This window comes from Drosophila suzukii, chromosome 3 (genome assembly GCF_043229965.1).
Source record: "Drosophila suzukii chromosome 3, CBGP_Dsuzu_IsoJpt1.0, whole genome shotgun sequence".
In the NCBI taxonomy this organism is placed as follows: domain Eukaryota; kingdom Metazoa; phylum Arthropoda; class Insecta; order Diptera; family Drosophilidae; genus Drosophila; species Drosophila suzukii.
In genome coordinates, this window is record NC_092082.1 from 74,916,063 (window position 1) to 74,943,783 (window position 27,721).

Sequence of the window (27,721 nt, forward strand, 5' to 3'; positions counted from 1 at the left end):
CAATTAAAATTTGTTTGTGCTCACTTAGTTGGTTCGTGCCGTAATTCTAATGATTCCCCCTGCTTCTTCCTCTAATTGCAGATTGAATTTTTCCTCAAGCTAGATTTCTAAAAACATTTTTACCACGGAAATTGACTAGAAATTGCCAGCCAGCAATCATCACCAGACAACAGCCAACAAGGAAACTTCACACACGGTAAGGGATTGTCTATCCTAGCACATACATCACATACAGTTGCGGTCAAAATAATAGTTGATAATATAAATATCTAAGATATAATATATAGTTAAAATCTAAATAATATGTGTGTCCAAAAAATATCTTGTGGTTTAATATCACATTAAATCTGGCCTGAAAGTATACAATGTTATACGTTCAGTTTTATATTGACCGCAACTGTAAACCCTTCATAAGTACGTATATTTTCTGCACTCGTAAATTTTATTGGCTAAGTAGGGCTTTTGGGACAAAGCCAAGACCCAGAGCCATAACTTACTGCACTGTCATCCGCTTGGAATCCATTAAGTGTTTGCCACAAACTTGCTTTCAAAGTTCCGTTTATTATTTGCAATGGCTCTACGAGAACTTTTCACTTTCCGTCTGCATTGAGTTGGAATAAATAATGTGGTATTGCTACATCTACTTCTTAGTCACTAAGTTAATACTTGGTGGGCCGCTTAACCAACGGTGCTTTTAAGTGTTTGTCCGTTAAGGCGTGGGTCCAACTCCACGGGGCTTAAGGAATAGTTGTACTTCACATGGTAGCCATTGTCGTCGGCCTTATAGATGGCCGTTTCCACATAGGCATAGTTCTTTTCAATGCCCTTGAAAAGGGTTGATGATGTGCGTTTGCCCGTGATGATCAGTTCGGGTTCCTTGCCAGATTCCTCGGAATTATCCATGAGCTCTCCCTTTTCATCTCGTGTTCCGTACACCTCTTTAATGCTACATATAAGAAGGGCAAGTACTTTAATATTTGCAAAGTGACAGTCAATCAAACACTCACTGGAATTCGTAGAGCACTGTGGTGGACCCATGATTTTGATCGATATACAGAACAAACAATATAAACACCACTAGGCACTGGAAAATTTGTCGGATATTAGTTTGTTTACTCCAGGTTGTTTTTTTGAGAGCTTTTTCCTTACCGTATTGACTCTGATCATTCTAATTCAACTTGCTGAAATTCACTGAATGAATGAAATCCCTGATGCGATTACGATATTTATTTGTTTTGAGTTCTTTCAGTAGTTGCAATCTATACTACGGAACTAGTTAGACCGGTCTCTAACATTGCAACTGAGAGTTTTTGATCTGGCGATTCCGCACCACTTATTCTTCGGACAGATATAGAGAGAGATATTTATGATATTTCTGACTTTTCTGATGTGCTGTCAGCCATCGCCCCAAACGGGTTTCCTCCGATCGTGTTGTGACTATTTCCATCGGTATTGGGACTTGCGATTATTGACTGGATTTAATAATTGCCCCCAGCAATGCTGATTGACAGTAATTGCCTCTATTGGGGCGTCTGGTCTTTGGGGGTTTCTGTGTCATCAAAGCTTCGGGGAAATCTCTGGAAAATAATGGAAATCTTTTTGTTTCGGGGTTGTTTCCTAAACTTTAAACATTCATAATCTCAATAATTTTTGATTGGGGTTTTTTGTATGTTGTTTTTCAAGGACTAGTACATTTTATTTGTTATATTGGATATTGAACAAGTATTTTTAAAAGTTGCGCACTTAACCGTTTTCTTCGATTTTTGCTGACGTCTTAAGGTGTTGATAAAAGCAGAGGGAATTTTCCATTATTATTTCTCATTGATTCCCTTAGAAGTCCCAGCCAAAGAGAATATGTAGAATCTATATATAGAATGTATTATGATATTTAGCAATCCTGAGTTTAACTAGATTGCCCGATTCATTACACTTGGGGAAAACTAATCAAACCAGAATTGTAAACCTTTGTGTATCCTTCAAAAGTGGTTAGACCAAGGGCTGGAATATGCCTAAAAGTTGTGTACCCAACTGTCGTCCAATACTTATGGGAAGAGGGTCACACTCAACCATTGAGTTTGGTAAATTTTTATCGTATACTCGAGTTGTGGTTGAGGTGGAAGATGGTGCAAGAGTCGGTAAGGGTACCAAAAACCTTCTCGCAGTGATGTCCTCTGGATTGTTAGTCATACTACTAGGTCGAAAGGAATCCCTTTCCGAATTTATTCTCACTATAGGTTTACATAAGTTAGCATCCACTGCAGATTCTCCAGGTATCCGCAAAGGGTTTAAAAATCCCAGGTCGATGCTAAAAGAATTAGCGAAGGCAAAACAGCCAAGGAGGAGAAAAATAATCTATATATGAAACGGATTGGTAGTTATTATATCGCAACGAAATTCCTTGGATACTTACACTCGGTTGCATTTTTAATCTGATACTGAACCCATAACTCCCTGTCAGTCCATTTTATATAGAGCCCGCTGTTAATTAGAATTGCATAAAATTACATATTCAGATATATAGTAAATAAAAACGAGTTTAGGTAGTTGGAAAGATTATGACACAGTGTGTGACGTTTTAAAAGTAATTAAAGTCAATATATAATTATTCTTTGAAGGTACAGATGTACAGATGGTATTTTATTTATTTAATTTTTATCAAAGGTTTTTTTATATAATAAACTTATCTAGCCCAATTGAGTTTTAACAAGTGATTTTAGAGTTTGAGCATTCAATCGCGGTCCCAAACCATCGGGAAGGGGTTCGCAATCATCCGGAACTTGGTCACTGTTTCCCAAGCTGTCTTCGGTTGTGCTTGTGGTGGAAGTTGGTTTAGGAGTAGGTAAAGGTACAAGTTTTTTTGCGATGGTGCTGGGTACGTTTTCTTCAACTTTTTCTTTTAAGATTCTAAATAACCTTGTCGACAAAGGTATTAAGCGTCTTAGGCCATTGCTGGGTACATTTTTATTATCTTCTCCACTAACGATTTCCGAAGGGCTTGCTGTGGAAGTTTGTTCAAGAGTTGGTAGGGGTACAATCCTCCGTTCGTTTAATACTCCACTATTAAGCTCCGTTGTACTTGTAGTGGAACTGGGAGCAAGAGTTGGCAGAGGAACAAGCTTTCTTAAAATGGCGTCCTCCAGACTAGTTGTACTACTGGGCAGTTTACTTGGCTCCGAACTTGTAGTCTCAATAGGTTTGGGGGTTACAGTAGGTAAAGGTACAATCCTTCTTGAGGTGGCGTCTTCGGGTGCAATTGTACGGCTGGACTGTTCATTTGGCTCCGAACTCGTCGTCTCAATGGGTTTGCATTGCTTAAAATTCCGTGTTACCTCCTTGTCCGAAGACTCAACAAAGTTATCATCAGATTGTGGATTTTTTGATGACATCAAAATCGGTTGACCTTTGCCATATGAATTTACAACGGCGGCGAAGCCAAGAAGCACAAATACTCGTATAATCTATATGAGATAATTTTGTTAACACTATTTCACAATGCAATCCCGTTTAATTGGGTACTTACACTCAGTTGCATATTTGATTCTATACTAAAGCTCAAACTATCTGGCTGTGGGTTTTATACTGAACTCGCTCTTAATAGTTTCCCCATCTATATGAAAACGGGTTTAGAACGTTAGGTAGATTATGATAAACACAGCATGACGTTCTAGGAATCAATTAAGGTCAAGATATAATTTTCTTTGTATTTATACAGATGCATTTTATTAAAATAAAGAAAAGAGTTTTTTATTTAAACGTATTCATAACTATGTCCTTTGTGGTAAGTGCTTAGTAACGAGTGTTCTTAGAGTTTGGGCATCCAATCGTGATCCCACACCCTCGGGAATAGGATCGCAATCATCTAAATTTTTATCTCCGTCTTTCAAGTTGACTTTGGTCGTGCTTGAGGTTACTTTTGGTTCAAGAGTAGGTAAGGGTACAAGTTTTTTTAAGATAGGGCCAAGGGTGGAAGTGCCTTTTAAAGGTATATTAATTTCGGTAGAACTTGGTCTTTCGGTGCTGGCGTCTTTAGGAGTAATTGTACCAATGGTCAGATCATTTGGCTTTGAACTCGGAGTCTCGACGGGTTTACATTGCTTAACGCTCGGTTTCACGTCCTCAGACGACGGTTTATTATTTGGTTCATTAGATGAGGGTTTTTTCGATTCCACCTGGTTTAGGCCAACAGAGTGTACAATGGCGATCCAGCCGAGAAGCACAAATACGATCTATATAAGATACATTTTTAGCACTATTTCACAAAACGGACTGCAGGTTTACTGAATACTTACAACAAGTTTCATGTCTGATTTGCTACTAAACGTAGAATTCTCGGGTAGATGCTTTTATACTGACCTCGCTCTCAGTTCAAGACTACTTATTTATACATACGCGTTGTATACCACTTATATATAAAAACGGGATTAAATAGATCGATGGAATTCGAAATATACTTCTTGGCGTTAAGCAAAAATCAATCAACGCAAATGTATAAGAAAACCTGAACTTTATAAATTCTTTAATTTATGTTGCTGCCAGAAAACCGTATCCTTCTCGGTATCAGTTTTATTCTTTCCAGATCCAAGTAAACCTTACAGTATATTTAATTTTTACGCTGTTACTAAGAGACAAACGCTTAAAAGCAATTGATTTTTTATTGCTCATAGTGGTATAGTATTCAAAAAGTTTCCCATTTAGATTGACCAGTTAGAAACTTGCTCAGACATATAGATCAAATTGAGGCGTACTTTAAGGCATTTCGAAAAATCAACAAAATTATTCTACAGTATTCTAAATTTTTATTTCTCAAGTATTTCTTTAACCTAGGAATTCTTTTGAACGAGAGTTTTTAATGCAAATACACTAAGCATTATATGAAAAGGGTCCAACTATTATTAGTTCTTGGACTAGTTGACGAATCCTTAGAATACTGACTATCAATCGCATTTTTACTATGGTACTGTTGCTTAAACTCGCTAGAAGTTTATTTTATATTGAATCTGCTCCAGATGTCAAATTATAAAATGCTCTAATGATGTTCATGATTGAACTCTGTATGGCGTGTGAAAACATTGCAGCGAGTCAAATTATCGTTTTTAGATTATTAAATGTGTATCAATCACGAGTTAAATAAATTAAAACAAATCAAGTCACATCGAAATAACGTTCAGTATTGTTATGTATTTAATAAATTATTAACCTATGATTAATTATATATCTTTTTGAGTGGGTTCCGATAAAAAATATAAATAAGTTACTTATGCGAGAATTTTTAGTAAAGTTGCACTTAGTCTTGTTTCTATAGATTCTGGATTGCAGTTCTCCTCAAGAACTGGATTACAATTGACGGTTGTAAAATCGACATTAGTTGGCTCATTGGTGGTTCCAACATTATCTGGTATATCCTTTGCAGGTTGTCTTCTTAGAACAGATAGAAGTTTTTGGATTCTTGCTTTCGACTTCACAAGCTCTTGATCGCTGATGGTATTCAAATCGTTTTCCTTCGCTCTATGCTTTATTGAGTCTTTAATCCATTCAGTTGATAAGTACGGGTCCTTGTGCAATTTGATCTCGGGAATTGCGGTGGTTGAGTCCTGGGTATCCAAACTTCCACCACCCCAACTTAGCTTCAACAAGACAATAATGCATGCAAGGAGTGTGCAAAATAGGAACTGTAATTTAAAAATATTTATTATTATCCTCGGAGGTCTCAAGATGATCGTCATCGGTACTTACAATTGCTTGCATGTTCAGTTCTGTTCTGTTATGAAATTCCACTTGGTAGTGAGTTTTATATCGACGTGGCGCTGCTAGTTAGCAATGCATAAAATTACCCAGGTAGACAGATCGTTCGCACAGCTTATAGTTTTTATAGTGGGGCTACCATCTGGTACTATTGTATGGGCGTTGTTTGAATTGGGAAATTCTTTTTTAGATTATTACTAGGGGCTTGAGTTTGAGCATCATTGATCTGTTCTATATTTAAACCTGTGAATGAGATTTTCTCACGGGGGCTAAGAATTTTAACCCTTATTTGTCCAGTATTTCAAGCTGATTCATTGAATAAGAATTATGAATATATTTGAATAAGTTGATGTATCATATTAATGATTAAAATGATAAGTGTGCCCAACCCTACTTCTTGGTAATGTTGCCACCCTCGGATGGCACGCGTCATGACTCACGAGTTTGACTATGACTAGTCAACCTTACTAAGGTGTTAAAGCCTGTTCTAAAGGTAAACAAACGAAGCACGTGTTTTACACTCTTGAAAAGGGTAGTTTGTTGTAGGCTATTAGTTTGGCTTAAATAAAAATCTTTTAGACTACGTTTGCCTGCACACAATGTGGGCATTCATTTTAAATTTACTAAAATTCATAATTTTTAGTTGTAACTCAGTTTTTATTTGTATTGCAATTGCCTTATTCGTAAGTCATCTGATATTACTAAATTCTCTATTCAAATTTTGTAACTTTTTTCATTTTCTCATATTGTTATTAACACGTATAATTAAGTATCGATTTGTTTATTTTTTTAAAGGTCAAGTTCGATCTTTCTTATTAATAAAGTGTGTGCAATATGCAAATTTTATCAATTAGTGACATAAACTCTAGATTAGCAAATAATGAAGGAGCTTGATTATTTCAGCAACACTTTATAATTGCAGCCTTCTTCGAACATATTTCTTATGTAAGAAAACCTGATTTATACTCTCATAGAATGAGTTATTTCCAGTTTGGGTTAGAAAATCAATAATACATAAGTTATGGGTAATTTCAGTCCAGTAGTAAAAAAGTTAATTAAAGACCCAAACTTGTTTACAATCTATTGTTTTACACCAAAAATAAAAACCTTTATTATTACATTTTACACCATTTATGGATTTCCATATCATAGTGCTTTAACACTTAGCCATCCAGTTAGATAATTTCGCAGTTAAACTATTTTCCAGTATTCATTGACAATCTATAATTATTATATTATAGCATCTAAAATTAATTGACAAAATTTCCCTTAAACCCGCGTGGGTCTTTCTCGTTCTGCGTTGTAACGTTAGGTAACCAAATTTAATAAATGATTTTAACAGGAACTCCTTTCAATTCTCCTGTATTCTATAAATAATACAAATGTACCTGTTGTATACAAAAAAAATAAGTCGCAAAAAGGTAATCAATTTGTATAATTGATACATTCAGGCAATTCTAAGGAACTCGTACTTGACTTCGATTACCATAGATAGTGGGCCAGAAAAATTGCACTATGTCATAGACTCTGTTACAAAACTAGGTGTGATCCACATTGGTACTTATCCGAAGATGTAATTATTAAAAGTGGATTGAAAAATCCCCTTAAAACTGGGGTAACATCAATAACATCCCGTAATCCAATTAAAACCATACAATTGATTTTAGCTTGAAATATTTAATATCACAAGACAAGTAATGTATTTTTAAGTTATATAACAGTTTTTAACAATCGTAGGTGTATAGGAACAAATCCATTTAGCTATTGAAAGTTGGAATAGGTATAATAATACATTTTAAATCGTAATCACTTAAGGATAGTCAGTCGGGAAACTAAGTTTTCTTTGCTTAAAAGGACACTTAAGCTAAAATCTTCAGCAGCTTGGCTGATAGATTATTTACTGGTTCCGTTTTAATTCCTTTGCCGGCATTGATGTTGCTAGACTGGAATGAGTAAGGATGCTCCAACGCGTCTGATCCTATGAACGTTGTAGAAGATTTCTTTCCAAGGGCGCCAGTTACTGTAGTTGTTGGTGCTCCTCGAAAAAGTGCTTTATAAGCTGTGAGGGATCTGCTAATCCAAAGTTTAGGGGGCTTGGCTGGATGGCTCGGCTCTCGTTCTGACTGGTTAGTTGATGTTTCTTCGGCTGTCTGGTAATCGTAACTGTAAGTTTGCAGCGTCGAGCGCTTTGGCTTTTATACGATTCTCGGCGATCGTGGGGCGGGGTGCATCGCCCGTGGCACACGACCGGCACTCGCCGCTCCGGCCGTTGCGTGGCATGCGGAATTTTCCCATTCAACTTCCATCTATCGGTTCACAGAAAAATCACCGAACTCTCCACTTACGGTCTATAAAATTGACACTATATTTAGCAGTAACCGTCATCTCGATGTCTAGACATCGGCGTCCGATCCAATTCACCCTGTAAGCCTGTAAGCTAATATGAAATCAAAACCAGCTTGTCGTGCTGCTGATTCACTTCAATGTTTGCATATGTTGAGTTTTGAATTACACGAGAATTCTCAGCATATTTAAATTTGATTCACACTTCGACTTTGGACACCATACAAAAAAAAATACTTTGATGATATACCGAAAATTTGTGCTCCATCATCGTGAGTTTATCTACATGCAAGCACGTAAATATTTCTCGAAATTTCAAAGTCGACCATGAAAGCTAATAAAGAAAAGTCAATAAAATTGAACGTAAAAGTTTTGTTTTCGAGTAAAAGTCATGGCCATCTTTGAAACCTCTTCCAATATATTCTGTCTATTTAAATTCTAAGCACTGAGGAAAAAAGGTCGAATTAAATCCAAATTTTAAACTTTTGTTGTATATTTTAAAATTAACATATTTGTACAAAATTTAACACCGCATTTACGTCCCACACAAATACCATTTATATAATATTAAATATTCGTGATAAAACCATATTTAATAGAAAAATAATTAAGAGTTGTGGATGCTATTCTAATATAAGATTGTATGGTACATTAAATTTGTTAAACCTTTAAGTCTTGATTTTAAAAATGATTTTTTCCTCAGTGAACTCCCAAAACAAATTACAAAAAAACAAAAATAAATTTAAATGCAAAACACCCAAGATTAAAAATAATTTTCGAGAGGGGATATGAGAGTTGTATCTTTGAAGATCTTCATTTGCTTTTCCTTACGCATTTTAGTTTTACAATTATTTGCTTAGTTTTTAGTGTCGCCAAATCGATATTCAAAAAGCGATAAAGTAACACTAATCGAAAAGATAAGAACACTAAAGATGAAAGCAAAGTAAATATTAAAGATATTTTTAATTTCTGTTGTTTGTGTTATGCGAAGCAAACTCACGTGTATCCCCTCTTCAAAATTATTTATTTTCAGACAGTATAAAAGTGTTTTGCGCCTCCTCCCCTTCAAATTAATATTGAAAGCAAACTCTGTAGGCCAGATCTTAAATGCTCTAACCAAAAGACCGCGCGATCCTGACGAACGAATATAGAAAAACCTACGACGAGGACTAGGACGATTGAATCAAAGCAACCACGGTGTGGTCATTTCTATACCGGTGTGCCGCTGCAGCTCCTGGTGCCGGCATGGGCGCCAACGTATCGCAGCTGGAGCGGGAGATTGGCTCCGACCTGTTCCCGCCCAACGAGCACTACTTCGGGCTGGTGAACTTTGGGAACACCTGCTACAGCAACTCGGTGCTGCAGGCCCTCTACTTCTGCAAGCCATTTCGCGAGAAGGTCCTGGAGTACAAGGCCAAGAACAAGAGGCCCAAGGAGACGCTGCTCTCCTGCCTGGCGGATCTCTTCTACAGCATTGCCACGCAGAAGAAGAAGGTGGGCTCCATTGCGCCCAAGAAGTTCATCACGCGGCTGCGCAAGGAGAAGGAGGAGTTCGACAACTATATGCAACAGGATGCCCACGAGTTCCTCAACTTCCTGATCAACCACATCAACGAGATTATTCTGGCCGAGCGGAATGCAGGACCTACAAATGGAAATCCTAAATCCAATCCAGGCGGAGCCACAAGTGCCATGGCGAGCAGCATAGCTAGCAAGTCCAGCTCAACGTCAAACTCCAATTCCAACTCCAATTCGACCACGAACTCGAATGGAAATAGCAGCAACTCTACGGGATCACTGAATGCCACCACAAGTGTGCTGGATGCCAGTGGCAGTCTGACGGCCACCACAACACCCATCATACCGGGAAATGGAACAGGGACCAACGGGGCCAACTCGGAACCCACCTGGGTGCACGAGATCTTCCAGGGAATCCTCACCTCGGAGACCAGGTGCCTCAACTGCGAAACGGTGAGCAGCAAGGATGAGAACTTCTTTGATCTGCAGGTGGATGTGGACCAGAACACCTCAATTACGCACTGCCTGCGGTGCTTTAGCAACACGGAGACCCTTTGCTCGGACAACAAGTTCAAGTGCGACAACTGCTGCAGTTACCAGGAGGCCCAGAAGCGAATGCGGGTGAAGAAGCTGCCCATGATCCTGGCCCTGCATCTCAAGCGTTTCAAGTACATGGAGCAGTTCAACAGGCACATCAAGGTCTCTCACCGAGTCGTCTTTCCATTAGAACTGCGGCTGTTCAACACCTCGGATGATGCAGTGAATCCAGACAGACTGTACGACCTGACCGCTGTGGTCATCCATTGCGGTTCTGGACCAAATCGTGGCCATTATATATCCATTGTGAAAAGCCACGGACTGTGGCTACTATTCGATGATGATATGGTGGACAAAATAGAGGCCTCCACCATCGAGGATTTCTACGGTCTGACCTCGGACATACACAAGTCCTCGGAGACGGGCTACATACTGTTCTATCAGTCGCGGGACTGCGCCTAAAACTTCTATTTTATTTCCTAATAGCAGTTAAGTTGAAAGTTTCCAATCTCCTGTGAAAGAATGCTAAAGCTAAGCCCAAAATTTTATGTCGTTTACTATCTTATCCACGCATACATACTACACAATCAAATCAATAAAGATGATCAATAAAGAAACGCGATAGTGGATTGCTCTAGGTCAGGGAGCCTCTGGAGGCTCTGTCAGGGCCAGAATCTCTGCGGCGGTTCAGTCAACCCACCTCGATCACCTGGGGGCTTGCCAATCGCGAGCCGGTGCGCACGTAAACAAATGGGCGATTTCCCGTGCCAAAGCGGTTTCATTGTGGGTCCGAGCTGGTAATTTACGAGACGCTGGCCAAGTCGCTTAGGTAACCGGCGATCGTTGAATTTCATCAGAAATCCCCCCGCCAAATTGCTGATGGGTCGCGAGCCGATGAGGGAACTCACCACCGGTCACACAGGTGGTTTGCCGCCAATAATTGCTAATCCGTGGATGACTGGGATGTTCGGGGGTGGGGGTGGTGATCCGGCTGATCAGCATCGTCGCACACTTAGTCACGTCGTCACAAGCACGTGATACAAATGCAATATTGCTCAATGGTATGGGAGTATGCTAATTCCCGCCGATCCGAAGCATAAATCAAGCTCTACAATTGTCTGGAGTTTTGAGAAGTGTTACTTAACCGATTAGATCTTAAGTGACACGTCGGAGGCATTGGAATCCGGTTAGAACAATGAGTAAATATTGTTAGTACGAAATGGGTATTGTGGTCGTAACGTTACGAAATGTTAGTGTATTCCAGAATTTCACTGTGATAGCCCTGTAGATTAGAAATTTCGTTTTTTATTCAAAGCAAAGATTATTTTAATTTCCAATGATGTTTTTTTCACTTTAGAGATTTTTTATAAAATTGTATAGTCCATAAGATTTTAAAAGGCATTGGCTAATAAATCTTATTACTTTAATTTCCCCATAAATGTCATTGGTTTTTATCCATTTGCCGATTGAATTTTCATAGTGCCTTTAAACGCGTATCTGCATAACAAATCTATTCATCCATAGATAATGGAAAAAGCTTTCACATAAACATATTTCCTTTTGCCAGGGAGAAAACTGACATTGACAGTTTCGTTGGTTATGCAAGTGAAACAACTTAGCCACTCGGCGATGCAACACAGATTCAATTTGTATGTTTTTTTTTGTTATTTATTATTGTAAATTTCAAGGCTCTTCACATGCAATTCGTGGTGGTGCTGTCTTGGCCAGTTATCTATGCATTGGCAAATGACATCGTTAAGCAACTCCAAACCCACGGAAAGATGGTGGGCAAGTTAAACAGGTTCAACGGAAAGTGAGCCTCGGGGCATATTTATGGGTTTTCTTAATGACGTGTGTTAAGCGTGGAATAAAGTGTATTTAACTTGGCTTTAATTGATGGGATGTGGTTTGCAACCAACATCCGAATTGATTAACCCACAACCTTTCATTCACTTTTGTAGCCATAAAGCAATTTATTATTATAAATGGTAATATTGCTTTATTTTAAACACCAACTGTGATCAAATAATTATATTATATTACCGCTTATTGCTCCGACCTTGTGACCATCGATAAATTAAATAATAGCTAAATAAAACAAACACTGATCGTGTAATAAGCGTCTATATTGTTTATAACAAAATTATTAAAGTTGAGGTTTTTCTTATCAAAATTAGTTTTATTTTTATTTTACTAAAACTTAATTACGAAAGATTTTGAAGTTATGAAATAGTCTTGGTATAGGGTTAAAAAAAATATCTGTTGGGCCTTATTAAAAACCCCTTAAACTATATTTTAGCACGAAGAGCATTTGAAGTTCGATTATATCTTTATCTGCGACAGTTTTTGTTTCTTTTGTAAGTCTTGTTATTGGAAAGACTTACCAATTTGTTCAGAGACAAGCGTTAAACGCCATTGACAAGCGAGGAGAGATGGTATGGTGTATGGCATAGTGTGGATGGTATGGATAGATAGATAGTTGCACGCACCGAGTGGCTGCGTAGGTCTTGGTTTTTTGTCGCCTGTCTTTAAAACTCCGGCTCGTGGCGGCGCACTTGATCGATCGGTTTTATCTTATGGCGCGAGTAGACTATTCCGCATTTTATGGAGCGGTAATTACGCATGATTTCGACTTTCACTTTATGACAAGAAAAACCTCACTTGACGCAATTTCTTTCAGCATGTGAAGTATGTCTGGTATGCTTTTGGTTTTGTTATTTTCTGGTCACATCTGAGCTAAATTGACATTTGACATATTGCTGTTGTCAAGGTCTGCACCGCAAGCAGCATCAAAAACACCAACAGGAACACATCCATGTGGCTGTCAACCCATGTTGCAACATTTCTCCGGTCTCCGCCCATCTGTTTCATTTTCATTTTGGGCCGATTGTGAAACTGTCAATATGTTTTTTTTTGTTCCCGCTGGTTTGTTGTCAAACTAGGAAGCGATTCGCCTGCTGGTTTGTGTAATCGAACCAGCTTTCTAGCGAAACGCATGTAAATCTCAATTTTGTGTCGGTTCCCCATCGATGGTTTTTGCCCTGAAAACTGAGCCTCTTTCTGCGAGTCTGTTCTTCGGGGATGAGTAAACAAAGAGTCCTCCATTTTCGACGCCAGTCTTTAATTAGCTCGTTGGCCACATGTGACGCTCTGCAGCGGCACCCTTTTCGCAGCGATCTTTCCAGATTTGTCATCGCGGAACTGACATAATTACGGCCTGTTAGGAAATTAAATATGTCATTAAACACGCTTCTATAATATTTGCCTTAGCTGTTGGCAGAATGATAAATGGCTAGTGACATAGTGGTCATCTATCAGTGAAAGCAATTGGTAATTTGAAACTTTAAAGACTATGTTTACAAAAAAAAAAACGAATTTTGAACTTGCGCAGAAGTTGGTAGAGCTTTAAACCTATGCTAATATTATTTAAAACTGTATATTTTATCATTGTATTTATCATCTTTAAGTCAAAATGCATTAAGTATTCTTGACTCAAATCCCCAGCTTAGTGTCTAGTAAACACTTTTACTGTAACCTCAATTAAATTAATCGGATTCCGTTAGTTTGCTGATATAACCATGATGAAATGCTTAACTTATCTTGACACTAAATTGATTATTACGCTTTCTCAAACTTCCGAGACATACACTTGAGACATATTCTATAATCAAATGTGACGCATTGCATTATTCTTATAATTAAACCCGTAGTTGCTAGTGTTATTGGTATTTAGTAGGGCTTACTTGAATAGTTAAACGAACCGGTCCCTATGTGCTAAAAATAGTATGGAACTATTGTTATTTAGTACCTATTATTTTGGTTATAAATTCAAACTGACACTATAATATAAACCAATTTGAATAATTAAACCTCTATACTACAAAGTATTTAAGCACCCGAAAATGGCCATTATTATCATATTTTATGCATGGTATTTAAATTTTTATGGCTTCCTCATCCTGGTCGTGCGAATTTCTCTTTTTTGCGTCTCAGGTTGTGCGCAGAATTTTCGCGCAGCATGTGATGGGATGAGGATGACCCTTAGCCGGGAGCAAAGTGCAGCCCCGTGTTGGGGAGCGACAACCACATCATCTCATCCAGTCTTCGTGGTGATGGACCCACCGCAAGGAAAGCGGAGCTACACTTTTGTTTACTTTGGCAACTTATTTTTATGCAAGACCATTAAAACACGCTCATGCGGGAGGTCAAGCCATGCACAAAAGATATATATATCCATACTACTTTTATATATCCGAGGGTGGATTATTTCATGCTAATTTGGCGAGGGCCACAATTGGATCAGCAGTTGGGGGCAAATGGATTTGTCATACTTGACTTTGGAAATCAGCGGATGAGTCAGCGGCTGCAACTGTGGAAAACCAAGTAAATTCAATTAGAACTAAAGCAGATCCCATCAATAAAGAAGGGAAATTCTGGAATCCACCTAAAAGTATGCCATGGAATGTGGCTTGTCTGTTTTCCCCGCCAGCTGAGTTTCCATTGTAATTCTCTGTCATTGCGATCGTGGGGCTGCTGTGTCTGGCATTTTAATTTATGGATTATGATCTCCACTTTGCCCCCTTTCAACACCCACAACTTTGGCATCCGCTGGGCTTTTGAAGCCGACAATAATTAATTGACGAATAAAAGTAGCGGAAAAAACAAAGCTACAAGTTTTGCGTTTGTTTTTTATAATATATATACTCTTTTTCGTATCCACATGTAAACAAGCCAATTGTTGTTCATTGAAAGCGATATTTGTGTATATTTTTTATAACATTCGCCGTCTGTTTGAGGTTAATTTAATCAGCGCACACTAATACCCATTTGGGTTGGCTTTCCAAAACAGCTGATAATAGATAGAGGGTATCCATATTTATTTACAGGGTGTCTGTGCTGGGAATGCCGATGATTACTTAATGTATTCAACCCATTCATGCCTTGCTCTTGTCTCCGATTCGAAATTCATGGGGAAAATTTATGCGCATTTATAATAGTTTTATTGGAAAATGTAGTACGCTCGACTGACTGATCGTCTGTTTGTAATTGTTAATGAGCACTTGTGCGCGCCCCCGTCCTTTAACCCCCCTCGAACTCCAATTCTGTGATATAGTTTTATGTTCGGTGTTGAGTTTCAAGAGGGGGCACATGTTTGCTTTGGTTGCAGCACGTGCACATGCCTTCTATCGGGGAACTCGATCTTCTTCCTGCCGGAAGCCTCGTCTTCGGGCTCTTCGGACTCTTCGTGGTCTATTTACCACCCTCGAAGAGAGGGAGGGATGTTTATTTGCCCGGACAAAGTAGGCACTTGGTTTTCCACTTGAACAGCTTCATTAGTCGCAGAGATAAATCAAAATCTGCAGTTGATTTACTTCCCAGATGGTCGGTGCTTATCTCTATGATTTATTCGGGCAAAGGGAAAATATTACAAATAGTCTTCTCAAATTTAGAAATTTTTTCATATCAAACGGGATCTTATCTATGACAAGGCAATATGATGGATGGATCCAAAGTTAGGTAAAAACGAAAAAAAGTCGTTGGAATACCTTTATTATATACTTAAATATATTTTGTGCTTTAAGATACATTTGAAATGTAAACACAATCGTATACATTAATCAATTACGATGACTTGTTAGTACTGATAGATTGTGGATTTACATTATTTATAACATGGCATTTTAGATTGGAAAAAAAAAGTTTAATGTCGGGTATTGTATTCAGCTCTCTAATGAGAAACTGCAATCAGCTCTTTTACATGTGATTTTATATTCTGTTTTTATAATAATCTTTCTATCCATTCCGTTTTTTGATTTAGTGATTAGTATTTGTTTAAATATAATTACTTTCCAAAAGATCGATTTCTGCTCTAAATATTTTTGGAAAAAGATTCCTATAATGTGTCTTTCGGATCGAATCCTATGGTATCCAAGGGGTTGCACTTGCTGCGCCACAGATGGTGCTATTACCCGTATCCATGAAGTTTGTCGCTCTCGATTTCACTTTACGCTCGAGCCCCTTCAGTTCTTTCTTTATTTTTGGGGTTAACTCTGCGATGCACATTGTATAACGTTCCGTGCGCTACTTCGTGCGTTTTCGGGCGCTTTTCATTCTTTTCACTCGGATACACCCCGAAGATACTCTGGGAGGTGCCCTCTCACAGATACACTCGCACACACAGGCCTCGTCGCTTTGTAGTCGTCGCTTCGCCTCTTTTATTTTTTTCCCCATTTCGGATTGTAGTGGTCCGCTCGCGTATTTTCATTTTCAGTCAGTCTCCTTGGGCTGGTGCAACTGTGAAAATGTGCGCAGCGTGTCGGTTGTGAAAGCCTTGATTATTTCCATATATATTTTATTTTTCGTTTCACATTTCGCTTAATTTGTTTACGCGTTCGTCGTTCGTTTGTTCGTTCGTTCGTCTGGTGTGAACAATAAACTCGTAGAGATACTTTGTGTGACGCAGCAGCCCAATCAAAGTGGAATCACTTAAAGGGCTTTAATTGTGCGTGGGCCCAGCCCCACTGAATTATCTGCAAGATACTCGTTAGATTGGCCATCTTAAGTGCATCAGTAGCCGAAAGATTGTGTGTGTGCTTGTTTTTTAGTGTCTGATACGAACAAAGGAACTAAAGTTCTCTTTAACAACGACAATTTTTGGGATTATCTAATACGCAATCCGTTTTGGGTAAAGTAATGTCAGCATTTAACAAATATTTATGAGTTTTCTGCAGTAGGAAATGAGATCATCCGAAATATCTAATCGGTTTGAGGTTGTCAGTTGCATTTCTACCCGCTTTATAGCTTATCTTATCAACTAAAAATAGTTTGGCATGCCAAAAGTGTTTATTTACGCCAAATCAAAGCGTTTTCGACAAGCTGATAAGCTGCCTGTCGCCTGTCAGTAGCAACTGTATCTTTGCATTTGCATCTGCATCTGAATTTAGCCAGCTTCACAAATAGCTTTGACCTTTTCGCCAACTAAAAGACTTCCGCGTCGATATGCACACATGCGTTTGATGATTTCGTAATTACAATTGCCACAAACTAGAAACAACATCGACAATGTGGCTACATCTATCCCTATCTATATCTGCAAATGCAGCCGCATCTGCAGATGCATTTTCTGGGGCTGCCTCATTTAATTGGCGGGCCTAACGTATATACTCCACAGAAAGAGTTTCTATGTTGGCATTTTCTGGGCGCAATGTAGGCCAACAAGTACGTTGAACTAAACTAAAATGTTTTCATTCTCTAGAACAATGTGTGTACTTATATGTTGGCAGAAGAAGGCTTCCCTATGCGGCAGTTTTAAGGGTGTGACACTATAGTATCTTCAGTAAACCAATCCCAATTGAAAATTTACCATTGTAAATAAATGTTTTCTTCATTGGTGGATTATTCAAAAACACTTCTCCCCATCTTGGGCCAAAATAATGTGTCATTTTCCACGGAATTCCTCTTTCTGGGATGCAAACACCTAAATAAACATTTCGGAAAAGTTCAAAATGTGATTGAACCTGCCCAGGTACACCAAATGGCTCCAACTTGGGGGAAAAACTGTACTTTCGCATTAAGATACATGCGCTGTTTATTTTTGCCCCGGCCGTAATTGCAAGGTGCAAAGAGAAATCCAAATGAGTTGCGTGCGAAATCGAAACGCATCTGCAATTTTCGCATTATTTTCGTAGTGCGTCGGCTTCTTTGCTTAATGTTTATGATGGTTTCAAGAACTTCATGGCTTATGGCAAATACAAGGCAGCTGGAGCGTGGCCATGGACAAGTTGCCGCCGTGTTTATCGGAGCTGCTTAAATGCCGCTCCAATAGGAGAGCACCCCCCTTTTCGCAGAGTGTGGGTTTCCATATATTTTTTGGCCGATTGCCAGATGTGGGAAGCCGTTTGGCATTTTCCGAGGCAGGTCCTTGGTGCGCCTGAGCACTCCTCGGTGGTATTCTGCCCGTTCCCAAGACTTTCCCTTTTTCGATATTGCTCCACAGTCCTGAGGGTTTCTTTTTGGGGCGCTTTCCCCGGTGGGTGGTTGCCATATTGCGATTCTTTGTCTGCAACGTTACACTCAGAAAAGGAAAAAAGTTTGAAAATGTAGAAAAAATATTACAATTTTGTGGATTTTTCGGTATTTAAAATTTTTTTTTAATTTTGAAATAGGTTTCTAAGTGTAGTCATCTTAGGGCGTTACCCTAACAAATGCAATGGCTTTTACAGATGCATTTTCCGCTAGATAATGAAATAATCTCTTTTGCTGATGTCAGGCATCAAATATGCCACATATATCATATAATCTCATTATGCCAAGCACCAGGTGGATGTTTATTTTTTTGGCAAGCTCATGTGCGCTCTAGATAGATTTCAATAGCAAACATTATGACACATGCTCGCTGAAAGTCGTACGACAAGTTAATAATATTGAACTTGGCTAAGTTTTTTCGGCCAGCAATTTAAATTTAGACACCTGCGAACCTGGCCAAAGCTTCAAGGCAAAAGCCCTGTTCAACAGGGAAAGCCATTTCCGTTTTTTCTTCATTTTTTTTTTGGTCGGAAATGTATACCCATAAATTAGGCGCCTTGAGGGTTTGCTCCTAACGCTTTTGCTAACGAGCCCCGACTGCAGTTAATTGGCGCTGTAACAAGGCAAAGGAATTGCATTTCGAGGTTGGCCCAAACCGCAGAGGCATAAATCGCGATGGTAACAGTAGCACAACTGCTGCAGCCTTTGTTTATGCCATCTTGTTATTGTAGTGGGTTAATTTTAGGCGCTTTTCGTTGAAACTCCGCATTAAAGTTTTTGGGAAAACATAAAAGTCCCCTAGCCTATTGCAGAAATCTCGTAAATTATTTTTATATGCTTCTCCCACCGAATTTATAACAACAGACCCAAAACTTTTTGTGCGCTGAACAGTGTAGCAGAGCACAACACACACTGGGGTTATTTTTGTACATATATATCAGTATAAAACTTGGTCCATGTGTCGTATAGAGAGAAAACTTACGCATCGAGCAAAACAACATTTATAAATAGCAAAAAACTACGAAGAAATCAAAATGAAAAGTGCAGCATAGAAAACAGAAATCAAAAGCCGAAAGAAATCCAAACAAAATGTGCAACCAATCAATGGAGTTGAACCGCTTAAAAAAAAGAGCCAATAACTAAAAATAAAGAAGAGTGAGGGAAGGTAAAAGACTCTGCCAAGAACTTGGCAACATCTCATCGCAGCGTTGGTCCGCAGAGGACTGGCCAAAAATAAACCGGCAGCAACATTCGCTTGCAACTAGATGTTGTTGCTGCTGCTAGCGTTCATCATGCGATTCGTAGACATTTCCAAACGCTGTGCCGCCTGCTCCAGGGCCGGAATCGATTGCCCGCACAACGGCAATGGCAACAGCAACACCAACAGCAACAACAACAACGATGCCAACGGCAATTCGGCCTGCTGGCAACATGTTGCCGGTGCCACCAGCAACAGCAGCAGCACCAGCAGCGGCTGCGACAGCAACAGCTCCTCCAAGGAGAACTATTATGTGCCACAGCAGCAACAGCAACATCGTCAGAGGGCCAAGCCCAACGGCAACATTGGCGTGACCCCGCAGCAACTCGAGCAGATTCGCTTCTACCAGCGCATGCAGCAGCAGCAGTTGCAGCTGTTGCAGCAGCAATTGCTGCAGCGGCGCCGCCTGCAACAGCAATTGCTCGCACAGGGCGTGCCATCGCCGCCGGCGACAACGACAACATCAGCGGGTCTCACCTGCAATCAACAGTATTTGCGACAGCAGCGACTGCAACAGCAACAGCAGCAGCAGCGATATGTGGACCACAATAGCAACAGCAACAATGACAATGACTATCTAAACAACTATCTGAACAACAATATTAACCATCAAAACAATGGCAAAGTTGTGGGCCAAGGTGCGCAGTTGTTAAGTCTTACCTTTTAATTAAACCTAATTCCTTTGGCATATTTACTAAGAATTTGCATTCCTAACCATTCATATTATTATTTGATAGATGCTAAGAGGTAGTACAATACATATTCGGTAAAATTCGTATCAACTTTTAGCCTACATTTTAATATTATTTTATATATTCTTGAGTAATGAGGTTTATATGTAGACATGTCAACTAACAACGTATGGGAAAATCACAGCTTAAAAAAATATATAATTGGAGTATAACAACAAGGGTAATTTAAACTTGATTAGTAATGGGTAATAGTCCAAAGACCACAATTTTATTAAAATAAAGGGAATACAAATCTTTCTTTAAAAAAAAAAACGATAAAAAAGCTTCGTATATTTAGGAAAATGATTATTGTTTTTGTAGCAATTATATTTATTTGATTAACTTTGCTTTGTCCGTTTAGTGGTGGTTTAAAAGGTTTGTCCTCGTAAAAAGCGTCGACCACTTTGTTTCTTGTTGGGATCCGCCCTGACGCAACCTCTTGAACATCTCGAGACGGGCTTTTGTAATTTCAATTAACTTTAATTGAGCTCCGAGAGGCCGGCAAATGGCAGTTGGCACTGGGCCTGGGCATTGCCCCGATGCTGGATTGGACCACCCTCCCAGCACGACTGCTATATGCATCCCATATCTACACACAGAATGCATTAAAAATATTTTTATTTGTCCGTAATCTTGCGCTGGCCCAAATATGAAATGCCTTTCCATTTCATATCTTTTTTTTTTGGGGGGGAGGGAGAGGATGAAAGATAGCCGGGCGGGAAAAACATGTGCTTTGCCACTTGTCGGCTGTAGGAAAAGTTCTGTCAGACGGATGAAAATCTTTTGAAAAATATACCATAATCTCTTGTGTCTGCACTTTCTGGGAGGTTCCAGTTCTCGCTTTTCCCCCCTTTTTTCATGCATTTGATTTGTTTATGCCCGGAGTTAATTTTAAATTTAAATTCTGTGCCCGATACCATAATGAATTGCATAAGAAAGTCGAAAGTCGGCTGGCAACTGCAATCGATAGCAATGCGGCAAACGAGGAGGTTTTCCTAAGCACTGAATTACCGCCTTGAGACATGCAATACCATCAAGTTTAACCTTTAATTGCCGCTGGCGGACAGGCATTGCATGCCGCATGAAGCGCTTGGGAAGATGGAAAAATGTCACATTTTCCAATTGAACTTTTTAGTGACGATGGCACAGAGCGATCCAATGCGATCCGATCCATGGGTGTTGACTCGTAAAAATCTCTCTGACGTATAAAAATAATTTTTACAACTTTTTGGAATAGAGGGAGGCTGTCACCCATATAGTGTCATCCTTATTTGCTACACCGGGGCTGGCATCGTAAAAATTAATTGAAACATGCCAACAATAGATGGGCGCCTCCGTCAGGTTTTTACGGTTCCGAAATGTGCGGCACGCTAATGTCCATTAGGGGAAGGAAAGTGCAAATGGGAATGGGAATGGGGATAGATCATTAGCTGGAGTTAGTTTCGCCCCGGTGCTGTGGCATCTTAATTGAGCCAAGTTCAGTGTCAATGCTGATTGGACAATTAACATTGGAGAAACCCTGGGGGATTATCGGTAAGGTATTTTCATTAGTGAACCTAATCTTTAAGATTTTAGCTGTACAAATATATACTTTTTATAGAAGCAAACTTTAATCGATATATTTATTTTTTCCTTGCAGGAACCAAACTTCGACGTGGCATGACAGAATTCTCAACAAACAACGATCACAGCAAACCGCATTTCACCGCATCTCAGCAGAAACCCCTTCAGAACTCACCCATTCACCAGCAGGCATTCACCCCATCCAATCCTAACTCTCACCCACATTTGCTTCAACGCTTGGCCCAACAGCAACAGCAGCAACATCAGCGCCCCCACAAATTTCAGCAGACTCTGCCCTTTACCCAGCTCAACAACGGCAACAACACGGCTGCCCACACTCTGCCCGGATCATCATCATCGCCACATTCCCCGCTCAGCTACCGGAATCCGCTGAACAGTCCCAGCAATTCGCCATTCAGCAACACGGCGCATACGACAATTGGCAAGCGGTACCAGCAGCAACAGCTGACCGATCGCCTGCTGCAGCAGCAACACCTGCAACAGTGCCAGCAGCAACAACTGCAATCGCTGGGCAGCGATGTGGAGGAGGATGCCGCCGGCGAGGAACTGAGCGAGGAGAGTCTCAAGCAGAATGTGGCCATTGTGCTGAGCAACTTGGATCGGTATAACAACGCGTTGCGCAGTATTATCCTGAATGAGCAGGTGAGCAGCAGCCTCATCACTCCCAGCGATAGTCTACTGTTTGGCGAGGACTCCAGTGGTCTGCTCTACTGCGACAACGACAACACCAGGAAGCTCCAGGGCAACAATAACTTTGTCCTGGGTAAGATGGCGGCCACTCCGGAGTCGGATTACAACAGCAATGCCACCACGCCAGGAGGTCGCAGCAACGAACAGCAGTTGCAGCAGCAACAACAGCAGCAGCAGCAGCAACTTGGGGTAGGTGGGATGCTTTGTGGTGGTGGCGGGATGCGGGAAACTACTAATGGCGGTGGCAACAATCTCATCTGCTCGTTGGCCTCGTCGCACGACTTTACTCACGACAATTCCGATTACCAGTGGTTCCTGGACTACGGCTATCGAGATGGCTGCGGCGGTATGCAGCGAAGTGTTTTGAGTTCCCTCTCGGCCTCGTACAATGCGATGGGGGACCTTATTTACTACGAGGATTTGGCCAAGAACCTGGACGCCAATCTGGCCGAGGTGGACATGGAGAGCTTTCGGGCGGAGGACATACATTCCCTGCTCTCGCAGCTCCCCGCCTATTGCAAGAGCTTGGGCGGGGCCAACAGTCGCCTCCAGCAATCGCTGCTTCTCCAGCAGCAGCAGCAGCAACAGCAGCAGCAGATGCAACAGCAACAGTTGCTTAACCACAGCAACATGATGCCGCACAACATGTCCCAGACGTCGACTACCTCCACCAACGAACTGATCGACAACTCCTTCTGCAAGTCGGAGCTGCTCTTTTCGCCGGTGAGGGAGTCGCACATCTCGGTGGATTCCCTGGACATGGACGCCTATCCGGATGACGGGGAGATCATACTCACCTGCAACAAGGACAACTATACGATCGCCTTCGAGGGCAGTGTGCTCTACTCGGACGACAGTTTCTATGGTTATTAATTGGAGTATCTACTTGGGAGTTCTTACTCATTGAATTTTTCTTCGATTTATAGCGGAACCTAGTGACCTAGCCGCCAGGAACAAACAGAACTGCATCAACTTGCACAGCAATCTGGAGGATATAGTGAAGCGCAACAAGGCCCTGGAGGTATCCATGTCGCGTTCGGCCCAGGCCTTCCAGCCCCTCTGTCCCATGTCGCCCAAGGGACAGGCGGCCACAGCATCCGCGGCCAGACTGCAGCGGTAGGTCCACAAAAAAATACACACACCGCATCAGATTCTAACATGATCCCAAGGATTGGTTGTTGCCTGGATCTGGTTTTAAAAAGCTAAACAGGAAATGTAGTCATGGCCATAGGTTCTCTGAAATATCTATAGAATTTTTAAGATAAACCTAAGTAAGAATGAGATAACTAATGAGTGAGCTGTTACGTCTAGCTTCTCAGTGCCAATGGTCATCATCAAGACCGGCAGATGTTACACATTTTCCCCTTCCTTGCAGTTCGCTCTCATTGCAATCGTGTGGGGTCATTTCAATTGAATTCAATTTAGTTCCATTTGCCTGCCGGCTGAAATATTAACGTATGGCCGCGTTCCGGGGGGAATTTCAAATGGGAACTGGGTCTTTTTAGCGTATATACCAAGCGGCATATGGTAACCTTCAAGGGCTTATGCCTTTGGGTCGTGAAACATGCTCAGGCAAGTCAATCTCTAAGAAGAACCAATTACGGGTTTAGCCCGCTTGAAACTCATTCACAAAACGATTAGCCAGGATAGATAACAGAAAACCAAAAATATTATGCAAATAACCCCTGGCCAGACGCCGGCAGGTAAAGAAGTCATAAACCCTGGCAGCAACCAATCCGAAAACCCAACATTGCTTCCTACCTAAAGACCCAGAAAATGAAAACCTTCCGCCAACAAAATTGTAATCCCAAACGCTCGACGTGTCTGTTGTGGTAAAGACGCTCGTTACTTCTTATTTCGCCCGCCCGCAGGTATCCTTCGGGGAACAATAACACGGAGACCATCACCATAACAAGACACCTACCACAGTGCTCCGTGCGGAAGAGCAGCAGTCTGCCCAATTTACAGAGCGAGGAACTCATGACGGGCAGTTGCCACAAGGAGCAGCGACCGGAGGAAAGTGGACAGCAGGCAGTTCCATTGAATGTCTCCCAGGCGATCAGCACCTCCACCATGGAGTCGTGCAAGTCCAGATCCAGGAATCTGCTGCCCATGTGCCAGATGCCTATATCCATCAGTGTGTCCATTTCGGAGCGACTGCAGCAGCAGGCGGATCAGCAGGTGCCCAGCCAACAGATCACACCCACATCACAGCAACCACAGCAGCAGCAGCCGCACCACTCGCACCACCATCGCCACAAGCATCGTTGCAGTTGCTCGCAGGAGAGCCAGAACTTCCACATTTCCGGCTCGGCCTCCTCGGGCAACTCCTCCAATCCGCCGGCCTTCAATCTAGTCAAGCTGTTCATCAAGCAGAAGAGCAGCAACAGCAGTGGCGGTCAGGAGGATCTGGGGGCCCAGGCAAGTGCGCACACCTGCATGGACGTTTCCTCGGGCTGCTGGCCATCCAGTGATGCGGCCAGCTCTAGTAGTGGATCCATGGAGCAGCGTCTGCGAAAGAAGAGCATGAACGACTCGGGCAAAGGATCGGCAGTGAGTCGCCATGACGAAGAAGAACACTACCCGGAAACGGAGACGCCCAGACGTCAGTTGAGGGCCCGATCCGAGGCAGTGTTTTACGATGACGCGGCCACCTCCAGTTCCACGGGCTCGCTGACGGCGACCAATTCACCAGCACATCGTCGGCGCAGCATGCCGCTAAGGAATCCCCAGCTGTACCAACTGGCAGCCCAGGTTTCCACCGGTAGTCAGATGTCCTCGGAGGCGAGCTCTGAGCAGCTGACCCAGGTGCCCAGACGAGCGGAGGCGGGAAGCGGGACCAGCACACGACCGTTGTCGTGCGCCTCCAGCTCTGAGATGATCACACGTTCCATGCAGACCTCATGCGGATCACTGAGCACCACCCGGAGCAGCCTGAGCGATCGGTATCGCTGCGTGCCGCCCTCGTTCCTCGAGAAACTCAATAACCTCGGCGAGCAGTGCCAGGCGCCTATTTACGTGATCTATCCAAACTACGCCCTACCCGACTTGGGATTTGTTAAGACTAATGCTAGCACTGATGTGATCTTCCAGCCCTTCAACTACAAGATGACGCTGGATGGAGCAGCTGGCAGCACCAGTAGCTCCGGATCTCTAAAGAAACAACGCAGCAATAGCCAGAGCGTGAGCGAAGATGAGATTCTCAAGACGCTGGACTACAAGCACATCGCCGACTGGCAATCGTTGGCCACCTTGCTGCCGACGGAATACCGCCGTCGGCTGCAGCACATTCCGGAGGTAAAGCACCTGGTGCGGCAGCTGGATGCGGAGCTATCGCAGCGTCCGCTCTTCTGTATGTCACCACCGCTTCGCCGAAATCGCACGCACATCTGCGACTGTGCCAAATACTTCCAGGGGCAGCAGACTCAGCAGATGGACGAAGCCTCCAGCTCGGGATCCAGTCAGCCGCCCAGCTCTGGCTATCGTGGCTCATCCACGCTGCTAACGGACTCCGAGCTGGATGTGGATCCGCTGAAGCAGATGTATGTGTACCAGTATGACCAACAGCGCATGGATTCGGGTGTGGAAACGAGTCCCGGCAGTCAGTTAACTCAAACCCCGCCGCAACCCATGCCAAGGAGTATTCTGCGCAAGGCTCACTCCGCGCAGGCGCGCTCTAAGCGCAATTCCATGATCGAGCAGCAGACCCAGCAGACACAGAAGCTGTCCAAGCTGGAGAAGCGGCGCAGCTTGCAGGAGCCACCGCACAACTACGGATTGGGCTCCACCGACGAACTGGCCGATGTCTTTGAGGAGGAGGAGCACAGCCAGCAGGCGCAGCCGGTGAAGCAGAGGCTTTCACGCAAAGATCTCGATGCCAGGGCTAGGGCGGAGAACTTCCTGGCCTCCTTGCCGCGCTCCGAGCTCAAGTACTACGCCGAGATCGCGTCCATCCTAGAGTCTTCCGGCGAGCAGGTGACCTACGATGCTGCCGCCCTAAAAAAGGAGGTGAGCCGGGTGCTTAGCCAGCAGAAGAAGGTGTCCTTCAATGACGAGGGCGTGGCGGCCGGGCTGCAGCAGCACGCCAAACGCTTCGCCACGCCTCCCAATTCCCCCAACATCTCCGTGGCGGCACTGAAACGTGACACCCTGGACGTGCAGGAGCAGCGAAAGATTGAGAGCAATCGCTTCAAGCGCCTGCAAATCCAGTGGGAGCTGATGAGCAAGGACTCGAGTATGCTAAAGGAGCTGGCCAGCGAGGCGGCCACTAAGAGCGGCGGCTCCACGCCCACCTCGGCCACCTCAACGGGTTCCAACTCGGCGCCAAGGTCAAGGATTCCACGACCAGTGAGCTACCCAGCGGGCAGGTCAGTATTTTTATGCTTAAACTTAATCAAAGGAAAAGCAAACGTGGCAACTTTGAAAAGGATCCTTTTGAAATGGGATTTATTACATTTCAAACGATACACACTTGCAAATCCTCGAATGAAAAATACAAAATTATTAATTTTGGACTTGTTATGTTTACAAAATTTATTTCTTTTCATTTTTGGTAAACCAAACCGCCATCCTTGCGTGAAATTATTATTTTGCATGATGTTGATTTTGTTTGTGGGCCTAATGTTCAGAAGTTCCACGCCCACTTCGTCACGTACTGCCCCCGTTATGGCCACGCCCTCACCGGCTCGGCCAGCCAAACCCAAGACTGTCACTAAAAGCCACAACAAACCCGGTCTTTTTACCTCCCCCCGCCCAAACAGACTTACCAGCGCCCAAGAAGCCGCCGGCGGAGCCAAGGTCAGCACCCGATCGCCCAGCAGGATGGTGCAGCCGAAGCGTTACAGCCTGGTCGGCACAACCACGCCCACATCCGCAACACCCACGTCGGCCAGGGCACGTACGCCCACCAATCGAGTGGCGGTTACGGCTCCAAATACGCCCAAACGTCAGGCGGTTGCCCCGTCGCCCAGGTAAGTGATGATTCTTTGGGTGGGTAACGATATAAAAAGGTTGAACTTTTTAGTTTTTCTGATTCCCAACATTAAAGATCAACCTTCTTATGTGGTTTCTGCTTAATATCATTCCAAATTAAAATATGACACATCATATTAATGCCCATCTTCTCTTACAGACCCACATCGCGAGTGCGTTGAGCGTCCACATGAGTCCAAGCGTCCAAGTCATCCCAATTAGTCAACGGCAGACAACAGACAGCAAACCCCAAACGCCCCAAGAAACAAAAAACAAAAAGAAAAAAGCAAACAAAACATATTCAACAACAAACAATGCAACA

General features: G+C 42.3%; 5 protein-coding genes and 1 long non-coding RNA gene across 11 annotated transcripts; 2 read left to right on the top strand and 4 right to left on the bottom strand.

The window, feature by feature from the left end:
• Positions 1-75: 75 nt before the first annotated feature.
• LOC108005960 (putative mediator of RNA polymerase II transcription subunit 26) lies at positions 76-27,721 on the top strand. 6 transcript variants are annotated; one of them, XM_065866830.2, is made up of 8 exons: positions 16,545-16,825; positions 19,135-20,061; positions 21,794-22,617; positions 22,738-23,293; positions 23,355-23,544; positions 24,267-26,795; positions 27,057-27,398; positions 27,560-27,721. In XM_065866830.2, the coding sequence occupies exons 2-8, from the start codon at positions 19,431-19,433 to the stop codon at positions 27,579-27,581; spliced, it is 5,094 nt and encodes a 1,697-aa protein (XP_065722902.2). In that variant the 5' UTR covers positions 16,545-16,825; positions 19,135-19,430; the 3' UTR covers positions 27,582-27,721. The 6 variants fall into 6 exon arrangements, with proteins under 6 accessions (XP_065722906.2, XP_065722903.2, XP_065722904.2 ...); XM_065866831.2 differs by having other exon boundaries at positions 16,541-16,825; positions 21,794-23,293; positions 27,189-27,398; XM_065866832.2 differs by having other exon boundaries at positions 16,544-16,825; positions 21,794-23,293; positions 24,300-26,795; positions 27,189-27,398.
• Positions 78-10,757, top strand: Usp12-46 (Ubiquitin-specific protease 12/46). Its single transcript, XM_036817100.3, has 2 exons — positions 78-196; positions 9,119-10,757. Exon 2 carries the CDS (start codon positions 9,331-9,333, stop codon positions 10,600-10,602), a length of 1,272 nt encoding a protein of 423 aa, XP_036672995.2. The 5' UTR covers positions 78-196; positions 9,119-9,330; the 3' UTR covers positions 10,603-10,757.
• Positions 542-2,070, bottom strand: LOC108005975 (uncharacterized). Its single transcript, XM_017069413.4, has 3 exons — positions 1,150-2,070; positions 1,008-1,084; positions 542-946 (listed from the first exon to the last, which is right to left on the bottom strand). Exons 1-3 carry the CDS (start codon positions 1,165-1,167, stop codon positions 679-681), a joined length of 363 nt encoding a protein of 120 aa, XP_016924902.3. The 5' UTR covers positions 1,168-2,070; the 3' UTR covers positions 542-678.
• On the bottom strand, positions 2,603-4,647 carry LOC108005972 (putative uncharacterized protein DDB_G0290521). The gene is made up of 3 exons (XM_070995736.1): positions 4,290-4,647; positions 3,521-4,226; positions 2,603-3,458 (listed from the first exon to the last, which is right to left on the bottom strand). The coding sequence occupies exons 2-3, from the start codon at positions 3,530-3,532 to the stop codon at positions 2,685-2,687; spliced, it is 786 nt and encodes a 261-aa protein (XP_070851837.1). The 5' UTR covers positions 3,533-4,226; positions 4,290-4,647; the 3' UTR covers positions 2,603-2,684.
• Positions 5,148-5,990, bottom strand: LOC108005974 (uncharacterized). Its single transcript, XM_036817101.3, has 2 exons — positions 5,734-5,990; positions 5,148-5,669 (listed from the first exon to the last, which is right to left on the bottom strand). The coding sequence occupies exons 1-2, from the start codon at positions 5,743-5,745 to the stop codon at positions 5,256-5,258; spliced, it is 426 nt and encodes a 141-aa protein (XP_036672996.3). The 5' UTR covers positions 5,746-5,990; the 3' UTR covers positions 5,148-5,255.
• LOC118877627 (uncharacterized) lies at positions 14,783-16,305 on the bottom strand. Its single transcript, XR_005014398.3, has 2 exons — positions 16,110-16,305; positions 14,783-15,536 (listed from the first exon to the last, which is right to left on the bottom strand). It is a non-coding gene; the product is annotated as an uncharacterized lncRNA (long non-coding RNA).